This window comes from Cupressus sempervirens, chromosome 3, assembly GCF_028749045.1.
Source record: "Cupressus sempervirens isolate cs-2001-9-10 chromosome 3, ASM2874904v1, whole genome shotgun sequence".
In the NCBI taxonomy this organism is placed as follows: domain Eukaryota; kingdom Viridiplantae; phylum Streptophyta; class Pinopsida; order Cupressales; family Cupressaceae; genus Cupressus; species Cupressus sempervirens.
The window spans coordinates 249,231,282-249,242,100 of record NC_143120.1 but is presented as its reverse complement, the minus strand read 5'-3'; the positions used below and the strand labels follow the sequence as shown (position 1 = coordinate 249,242,100).

The 10,819-nt window shown below is 37.3% G+C and overlaps 1 protein-coding gene across 1 annotated transcript; it reads left to right on the top strand.

Moving 5' to 3' along the window:
• The first annotated feature begins 2,441 nt into the window (after nucleotides 1–2,441).
• Nucleotides 2,442–3,065, top strand: LOC149565795 (uncharacterized). Its single transcript, XM_089816385.1, has one exon. The coding sequence runs from the start codon at nucleotides 2,442–2,444 to the stop codon at nucleotides 3,063–3,065; it is 624 nt and encodes a 207-aa protein (XP_089672511.1).
• Nucleotides 3,066–10,819: the final 7,754 nt, after the last annotated feature.

The following is a 10,819-nucleotide window of genomic DNA, read 5'->3' as shown; positions in this document are numbered from 1 at the left end:
CAAGTAACCAAGTGCCACTAAATCATAACACATAACCATAAAAGTTGGCCTAAAAGAATTCAATAATAAAACATGAAAGGTAAACTAGGGGTAGGCACTAAATCCACTCCCCTAGACTTAGACTTACTCCTGGAAGCCGACTATCGCTACTAAGATAACAAAAATGAAATATACAATTACAAAATAATGTTTGAGACACCAAGTGTTATGAGTCCGAGTTTTATTTTCACAGCTCTATTGTTTCCAATTTTTTTGTTTATATTTTTAGTTGATAAGTCTAAGTGTTTAATCTTGTTGCAAGTTTAACTATTTGTTAACTGACGATGCATTAAATGCCCAGAGTTCCTAATGTTGAAACTCGTGATCTAATACCATATGTAATGCCCTACTAGGGAACCCAAAAGAAATTAACCTTTTAAGTCACTAAGTTTGCTATAAATTTTTTTGAAAGATTAAAACAACAAGAGATAACATAGCAAAAGCAATAACTCACACACATACATAAGTAATACATTAACAATTACATTTCTCAAGGGTTCCATGGCATTGAATCATGTACATAAGTTTTATTAAGATTAAATCTGATATGTAAACAAAGTCCATGCCATAGAATAACCACCTATACAAAAGCACACCTAAAAGAATATACAAGTACATAAGATGCCACATGGCATAACCAAAATGCATAATCATCCTTATAAAAGTCATAGGGTATGAAATGCTAAAAGAATGTACATTCATAATAAGATACAACATCACATAAGATCTCAAATAATGAAAGTACAGTGAATCAACATAAGACCAAAGAACAAAATCACAAGACAAGAAGAGTAGAACAACTGCAAAAGGTATATTCAACATTGCCATCTACTTGTCAGATCTCAATGGTATAAGAAACACTACCACCCAACCTTATGGAACCTAAATGGCCCACTCCCAACGTGATGAGGAGATAATCTTAAGTCTCAAATTGATAACAATTCAAAAGTTGAACAAGAATCTAGGTCAAGAAATCTTGATAGCAATCTATCTCAAAGGTACCAAGTACACAAGTAACATCTAATCCTAGAGGCAACAAAGAAATGTAGGAGACCTAATATGCATGTGGGCAAGTGTCATTACATGATCCAACTCTAAGGTTACCCTACTAGCCTCTCTGGACTCTAACACCCTAATGACTTTATGTGGCATCAGTATCCTTTCATAAAAGCAAGGCAGACCAATGAGGCAAGGTCGTAACCAAGTATCCTCTCTACTCTCATCGTAGCCTGTACTAGCACTTAAGGCATGGGCGAGGTAAAACACCGAGTCTTGTTAATTTATTTTAACCCATTCAATGAAATGTTATCACTTATTAATACAACTTACAATGGGTTACCGAGGCAACCTCTTTAGGGCTTCAACCTCTATTCCAAGCCACTTCCTAGCATACACATAGATAACCTACCCTAAGCTCACAATATTCACCATAGTCCTATATAAGCAACTAGAAAGCACCAATAGATAATTCACAATATTCACCTTAGTTCTATACAAGCAACTAGAAAATACCAATAGATAAATCACAATATTCACCTCAGTCCTGTACAAGTAACTAGAAAGCACCAATAGATAAATCACAATATTTGCCTCGGTCTTATACAAGCAACTAGAAAGCACCAATAGATAATTGATAAAAAATCTCATAGGTTACACCAAGAAAATTATAATACATGAGCTTACAAAAAAGAACTTGATCTTATCACACAAACACGTGGATATAGCACATTGGTTAGGAATACAATAATTTGGACTAAACAACATCACATAAAAGCATCATAAAAACAATCACTTCCCAAGCCTCTGGTAAACATGCTTATCTGGTCAAACTACTAGGTTTCCCTCAAACCCACCGCAAAATAAAACATGACATCTCGACATGCATTTAAAACAAGTGTAGTTATTTAGTCTTTTAAAAAAATATATGTAATTCCATAAAAAATGAATTGCAGCAAATTCAAGTTTACATTTCATAATTGTATCATAGTTGGATAAAGGTTATCAATCATGCAATATTATCATGTTATTAATTTAAATAATCTTAAAATATGAATGGTTTAATTAATAACATAAATGTAAATTCTGGTCATCTCCTTTGCCTTCAGTTAACAATCAAGGGTTAATAAATTTAAAAAACTAACAAAATGAACGGAGCGGGAGCACAAGTTTAAATTTCAAATCTGAAGACAAGCAGGAATTCACAGGGAGGCAGACCTCGATCACCAGGCATGCAGGAGGGGATACAAGCAGGCATCGGGGAGGAGTTAGGCAATGGGGACCCACATGAGGACATTCCAGGAATTCTCCCAAAGTGCTAGGCCTCACTCTTTGGAGTCAAGCCATCAGGTAAATCCTCTTTCCTTTTGGTTAAGGTTGTGTCAGGTCTGGAAAAGGGATCTTGCATGATCGTTATTCCAAACGAGATTGTTGATCACAGCATTGCCTCTATGGCCTCAACACCCATCGAAAATTTTATTGGCCCTAGACCAAATATTGATGTGGTCCGGGCCTATACTCTGAAAAAATGGAGCTTGAAAGGTCAGGTCTCTATAACTGCAATGACTAAGGGTTTCCTTTCTTTTGTGTTCTCCTGTCATGAGGATATGGCTGAGATTCTGTGTGATAGTCCCTGGAGCTTTGGAAGGGCCACCCTCATGCTTCAGAGATGGTCGTCCCAATTGGACTTAAACAAATCTTTCCTCCAGCAAGCTCTGATATGGGTCAGACTCTCAGAGCTACCTTTGGAGTTCTGGAATGAGGATGTCTTCAAGGGAGTGGCTAGCTCTTTCGAAGAGCTTCTCTCCATCGACCCAATCACTGCTTTGAAGAGTAGGCTAACTTATGCAAGGATTTTCATTGGAGTAAGGGAAGGGGAGGATTTTCCCGAAGTGGTTTGTTTTCAGTCCAAACTTGGTACCCATATCCAGCAGCTGGACTTTCAAAGTGTTCCTTTTGGGTGTTTTCACTGCCTAAAAACCAGTCATAAGGCATTTCAGTGCCCGAAAGCTAAGATGACTAGTAAGTAGAATCCCCCTTCTTCTTCTCAACAGAGGTTGAAGAAAGTTTGGAAAAAAAAGACCACGGCTCAAGGCCAGAAGGACCTATCTTCGGGGACCCAGGTTGTAGCAGAAGCCCCAAAGAGGTTAGACCAAGCACCTAAGGGAAATACTAGTGAGGAAGGAGAGTTTTCCAATTCCTCTCTACCTTTAACCGAACCCCAGTCATTAGCGGATGATTAGGGCAAGGTAAGGACCCTCAAGCCTGGAGAAGAGGAATTTAAGGGTGTCTCGCAGAATGATCTTCAAGAGGATGGTTTGGACCTTCCCTCTAGAGAGAAGCAGCCGATTTTGGGCTTCATGGAGGAGATCAAGGAAAGAGATAATAGGGAAATTATCATCTTCCAGGATCTAGAGGAAAACTTGGTCTCCACCATTGATGCACCAATCCAAATAGAAAATAAGGAGGATAAGGAGATAGATCAGAACCAAAGAGTTGATCTTCATAGCACCCCAAGGAATGCTAATAAGGCTTCTAGATCCCTAAAGTTCGTAAAGAAGGAAGAGATACTAAGGAATAATCAAATCAGAGATCCGTCTAAGGCTTCTCCGGCAGCGACTAGGAGCAATTGCAAACCAGATGTGGGCTCTACAACCAAAGTAGGAAGGAAATCATAAAGGGAGTCCAGAGAAGAAGAGACTAGAAGATGTTTGGCGAATGGGTACCAAAGCACCCTGAAGGACTTTTCCAAGAGTAAAAAATGAAGATCATCTCATGGAATATTAGGGGCCTAAATGGTGCCCATAAACAAGAAATCATTAGGAATTTGATCAGAGACCAGAGACCAGATATTTTGATGATCCAAGAAACAAAAATGAGAAAGGATTCTTTGAGAAACATAGAGTTCAGTAACATGATGAGCGGAGAGGCTGTGGACTCAGATGGAGCCTCTGGGGGCCTGCTAACTTTATACAAGTCTAATCTTTTTAGGGTGGAATTGGTTTCCAATGCTGGTAACATTCTATTTTGTAAAGTGTACAATATTCATTCCAATGAATTTTGGTTCTTGCTCAACATTTATGCCCCTAACAACAAGAGAGAAAGAAATTCCTACTGGTCCAAAGTAGTAGGGATGGTTCAGAATAGCAACTTGAAAAAAGGCATCATTATGGGAGACTTCAATACCCCTCTTCTGGATAAGGAGAAGAAGGGCAGTCTGCCTCAGGACTAGGATAGCAAGCATGATCTTTCAAACTTCATCAATGATTTGGCCTTTTTGGATCTGGACCTCATGGGTGGTAACTTCACTTGGTCCAATAAACACTTAGGTAAGGAGTGTATTCAGGTTAGATTGGATAGAGCCCTCATTTCTCCTGATTGGTTGTAGTCCTCTTCCTGCAAATTAGCTCTTCTGCCTAGAATTGGGTCCAACCACTCCCCCATTTCCCTCTCGATTGTCCCTTTTGATGCCTGTAGACCTCCTCCTTTTCATTTTGAGAATATGTGGACCTCCCACCCCGACCTTCTAGAGAGATTAAAGGGCTGGTGGAGCATAGATGTGGAAGGCACTGCTATGTTCAGGGTAGCAAGGAAACTCTGTAATGTTAAAAGGATGTTAAAAGCATGGAATAAGTTGGATTTTGGTCATCTATTCTCTATGAAAGAGGATCTTTCTTCTAATCTCTCTTCCATCCAAGCCTCCATTCAGGAAAATGGGTATGATGCCTCGAGTAGAGATGTAGAGCTATCCATCCTATCTGATTTACATGACATCATTAGTAAAGAGAAAAAGTTTTCGAGACAGAGATCTAGAATCAACTGGCTCAAGGAAGGAGACAAGAACACAAAGTTCTTCCATTTATCCACACTTAAACATAGAGCTAACAATAGGATTTCTAGCCTGAAAAAAGACCAGGGTGTGTTGACTAAGGAAGATGATATTTCACTAGAAGTTGTCTCTTTCTTCTCCTCCCTTCTTTCTTGGGATCCTTTTCTCTCTAAGGTGGATCAGGATGATATTGTCTCTTGCATCCCTCAGATCCTCCAACCGCACCATAATAATATGATCTAGGCCATTCCTTCTGATTCTGAAGTGGGAGAAGCTCTTTTTTCTCTTCCGATGGACAAGTTGCCTGGACCTGATGGTTTTCCTACCTTCTTTTTCCAAATGTACTGGCCTGTCATTATGAAGGATTTTGTTAAGGCGGTTTAGTAGTTCTTTGGAGCCAGATGCATCCTGAAGGAAATCAACTCCACTTTCTTAGTTCTTATTCCCAAAGTGTCAGGGGCTAACACTCTGGATAAGTTCAGACCCATCAACTTATGCAACTCGTTTTATAAGATCATCTCGAACGTGCTCACTTTGAGGCTGCTTAAGCTCCTCCCCTGATCATCTCTCAACAACAATATGGTTTTGTCCCAGGCAGACAGATTTTAGACTCGATTATCATGGTGCATGAAGTGATTCACTCTATGGAAGCTGGTAAGAGAGAAGGGATGTTACTCAAACTTGACATGTCTAAAGCTTATGACCGGGTGGATTGGTCCTTTTTGGAGTTAGTGTTGAAGGCTTTTGGCTTTGATGCCAAATCTTGCAAGCTAATTTACCAGCTGGTCACCACCCCCTCACTAGCTATTTTAGTGAATGGATCCCCCTCTGACTTCTTCAAACCCACTAGAGGCCTTCGTCAGGGAGATCCTCTATCACTGGTTCTCTTCATCATCCTGGTGAAATGTATTGGTAGACTTATGGAGAAGAAAAAGAAAGATGGGAGGATCAAAGGCTTTAAACCTTCTTCCAAATGCACTCCCTTCACGCATCAGCAATTTGTTGAAAGACACTTTGGACACCTATTCTAGAGGGTCGGGGTAGCTTATAAATTGGGACAAAAGCTCTGTTTTCTTTATCAACACTTCAGAGGGAAGATAACAAAGAATCTCTAGAATCTTGGGTTGTCAGGTGGGGAAGCTTCCTTCTTCCTACCTTGGTCTCCCCTTGAGCATGACCCCTTCTGATTCCTTCTGGAACAACATCTTGGATAGGTTCAGTAAGAAGTTGGCTGGCTAGAAAGGATCCTCTCTCAGCCAAGCTGGAAAATGTCAACTGGTTAAATCCATCCTTCAAAACCTGCCTATATATGCCCTGAGCCTTTTCACCATACTTGGTAAATACATCGAGAGAATGGAAAAAATCCAAAGGGATTTTTTATGGACGGGTACTGATAGGAATAAAAGGTACCCCCTTGTTGCTTGGGACAAGGTTTGTCTCCCTAAAAAGAACGGGGGTCTGGGGATTAGGAAGATCATTCATATCAACAAGGCCCTCCTGGCAAAGAAAATCTAGCGCATCTTTAGTAGCATGGGGGAATGGAGAGACGATGTGGTGAACAAGTATATAAAAAGGCCCTCTTTTCAGTTCACTATTTTCAGTGAGGATTTACCCAGAGGCTCAGTTGTTTGGAATGGCTTCTTAAAAGCCAGGGATTTGGCTAACTCTAAGGTCTCCTAGAAGTTGGGAAATGGGGAGAACATTCTTTTCTAGTTGGATAGCTGGCTTTCTTAGGGCCCACTCATTAATAACCCCACCTATGGTGTTTGGGCTAATGATTGCATCAACCTTTTTAGGCACAAAGTTAGTAACTATAGGACTGATCAGGGATGGAAGGACCTTTCTTTCATCTCAAAGGAACTCAAACCAATTATGATCATGCTTAACGCCTTATCCCTCAGCACCAACAAGGATGAATTGGTTTGGAGGGATAATGCCAATGGCCTCTATTCGGTTGCCTCTGGGTACTCTGCTTTATGGAGTACAAATGCGTCCCCCTTTGGTTGAGGGCCTGGTTCCTAGGCCTAACGCCAAAAGTCAACATGTTTTTTTGGTTGGCACTTCAGGACAAAAATCTCACCCAGGAAAATCTCATTAAAAGAGGTCATATCATGCCTAGCAGATGTGTTTTATGCGAAGATGAGTTAGAGACAGGCAATAATTTGTTCGTTCATTGCTCTTATTCGAGAACAGTCTAGGACTTCCTCACCCAGGACCTTGACCATAGCTGGTGCATTCCTTCCAACCTCCTAGACTTCTTCTGCCAATGGCAAGGAATGTTCAATGGAACTTCCTTGAAGGAAATCAGCTCCTGGCTCCTACCCCATTTTTGTTGGAGCATATGGAAGGAAAGAAACAATCAGATTTTCAGAGACAGGGAGGAGCCAGCTTTGGTTGTTGGAAGGAAGATCTTCAGTAACATAAAGGAAAATATTTCCATGAGACAGGGGGGAGCTTTTGAGATCGGAGGTAGGAAGAAGGAGAAGGTAAAAGACAAAATGAGAAAAAGATAGGAAGCCAAATGGCACCTCCCCCCTGAGGGCTGGCACAAAGCCAACTTCGACGGAGCCTCCAAGGGTAACCTTAGATCCTCAGGTAGTGGAGGTGTGGTTAGAAATGAAAATGGTGATAGTATTACAGCTTTCGCTCTTCCGTTGGGTTTCCAAACAAATCATTTTGCGGAAGCCAACGCCGCGTGCAATGCAGTTAAGTTGGCTTTTGAAATTGGGGTCACCAATTTATGATTGGAGGGTGACTCGAGTAACATTATTAAGTGCATTAATGGCAATTCGTATCCTTCTTGGATGATTGCAAATCTTATCAATGAGATGAGAGAGACACTTGCCAAATTCAAAAAATTCAATGTCACCCACACTTTCCGGAAGCAAACCTGATTACCGACAGGTTGGCAAATATAGGGGTCAGCACAGACCAAAAAATGACATGGCTTCCCGAAACTTCTTTGCTGGTGGATGTCAAGTGTCTGATCAACTTGGAGAAAATTTAAGGAAGTACGGAGGATATCAAGACGTAATTATGAATATGAAAGGGTTAAGATATATGGGTACTTTTCATTATAGAAAAATGGGTATTCGTAAATGCAGATATCCTACTATGATTAATTGCCACGCTTTGTGGGTTCTTCATTGCATTCGTTTTAGGGGATAAGGACGAGGATGAGGATGGAAATGACAGAGACGAGGCCAGAATGGAGGATGACCCTGCAAAGGACAAATCCACTCCTGCATAGGACCAGGGGAATCAAAGAGGGAAACAAATGGAAACAGAGGAGAATCAATAGGCCTTTGAGGCTGCTCAGGTGATGCAGGATCTGGAGTGAAAGAACGGGAAATAACTCTTGCCTGTTCCTCTATTTTTCGCTGTATTTTGGCTTTTTGTACTGGCTTTTGGCCGTGGCTTTGTCTGTTTCTTTTTCCTAGTCTTTTCTCAGAACTTTTTCCTTTGGATGGACTTAATGCTTATTATCAACCTTTGAAATTAAACTTTTTTGGCTGGGCTGTCACGCTTATTATCAGCCTTCTTGTGTACTAACTTTTGGGTTTCAGGTTCCTTGTAAAACTTGTTTATCTAATAAAAAACATAAATGTAAATTATTAGATTAAATTTTAATATCAATTTTATTTCTAAAATATTAATTAAATTCTATTTAAGTTAATATTAATATTTACTTTTCTTTTAATTCATAATGCGACTAGAGATAAAATTATATATTTAATTGAATTATTTATAAATTTCTCTCATAAAGTCAAATAATTATTAACTAGGTGATTACAAAGTGAGCTCCACCTAACTTCTTTTAAAATATAACAAAATTACAATTACTTATTTATTAACTTCCCACTTGCATTAATAAATATATAATCATTTATATGCAACTAATGGTTTAACTAAACTTAAAGATCCTTTAATACCAACATCCACTTTATAACTAAATGACTAGTATTGATTTAATTTTTGAAATTAATAAATAATCTATTATTATTATTTTAATAAGTAAATATAAGATTAAAAAATAAAAATCAATTAGTATTTTTGCATGCCTTTGATCTCTCAAATCATGCAATAATAATATACTTAGTTTTCTATATTTAGTATATTTGTTTTCACATGCATGTATAAGTTTAGTTTTTGATAAGATAAACAAGTTTTACAAGGAACCTGAAACTCAAAAGTTAAAAAATTTCAAAAGGTTGATAATAAGCAATTAAAGCCCAGCCAAAGTACAAAAGCCAACTAAAGGGCCAGTTCAACAGATAGACAAAAAGCCAACTAACCAAAAAACTACAGCAGACTAACAGACCAAAAGACACAAAAAGAAAAACCAAAGTTATTCCTCTGTCTTTCTCTTGAGCTCCTACATAGTTTTTGCCGCTTCATAGGCTTTGTGAATCTCCTCAGCTATTTGCTCCTGCTTCTTTTGACCAGCTTGATCTAAGCTACTGAAAGTAATGTCAATCATCACATCCTCTTCCATTCTGTCTCTATCTCTATACTTTTCCTCATTTTCATCCAAAAAGCCTCATTTTCATGTATAACTTTAGTTACAACATGTTTTTTTCTCAACTAATCTTTTGCTTTTCCAATAAATTTTGTAATTAAATTATTTTAGATATAAGAAAAATATTTATCTTTATTTAGAAAAATCATGGTAATCACGTGATAAATTTAAAGCTCAAACACCAGCTGTTCAATTTGTTATTTTCTTCCAATTTTCTATAATCAAATTAGAAAGTGTCTTAAAAGAATATAGTCATAGTAATTTTCTAAAATTTTCAACAATTTTCCTCAGTCGCGTTTTCTTGATTAATAAGTTTTCATTTTCAAAATCTTCAACATAATTCTTTATCTAAAGATTAATACAATAAATCAATAAGCATTATGCAAGTAGCCAAGAAGACATGAAGTAGACAGATCTTTCAATAAAATTCTACAATGGGTTTTCAAACCCTACCTCAAAACAACAGCTAAAATCTGAGACAACCTGTAAATGCATGCAAATTCAAACCCTCTAAACTTTCAACAATTCTTTTGCTTCAATTCCAAATTTTTCTTCCCAAAACCTATGTGTGGAGAAATGAGCTCTACTATCTTAATAAAGAATTTCTCAACCTAGGGTTTCAGTTTTACAAACATGCAAAGGCCTTTCTTTTTATTATTTTTATTAGTTAAATTCTTTGTACACACTTTTTGCATTTTAATTATAATAAAGTTTATTTAAATTATTTTCACTTGCATTTATTAAATAATAAGATGTAATTAGAAAGTATATTTATTAATTTAACTAATAATAATATTTAGAGTCCATTATTTAAATGTAATTTCTAAATTTAATAATTATTAAATTAAATAAATATATTTACGTCAAATTTAGATTTTTAGTTAAATACTTAAATTTATTTCTTTTATTTAATTAATTTCTCAATTAATTAAATATAATTAAATTTTGATTATTCTTTATAATTTTTCATTATTTTAAATCATCTAATAATGTCTTTAATTGATTTAATTATAACTAAAAATCACAAGAAACCCATGAACTTAAGAAGAAAGCCCATTCTAGAAGACAAAGTATAAATTCAAAATCAAGGGTCAAAATCTCAAATTCAGGTCATTGGACGAATACATAAGGATGCATAACTCAGATACTTGTCTTATATTCTAGGACAATCGACTTAAGGTTAGGATTTAGACTCGAGAACTATCTCCCCTCTTTACCATTGAGATACTACGATAGGGCAAGCTCATCCTGGCAATTCAAGGAAGTCAATGTAGTTTGGTACTACATAAATGCTAAACATGTGCATATGCATATATAGCTAAACTAAAAAAGCAATGGCAGTGAGTGGTACATCATGTAGATCCTGACTAGCAGGTGACTACAACTCCCTCCCTCAACTACATCAAAAATGTCAAACATAAAGTAAAACATATATG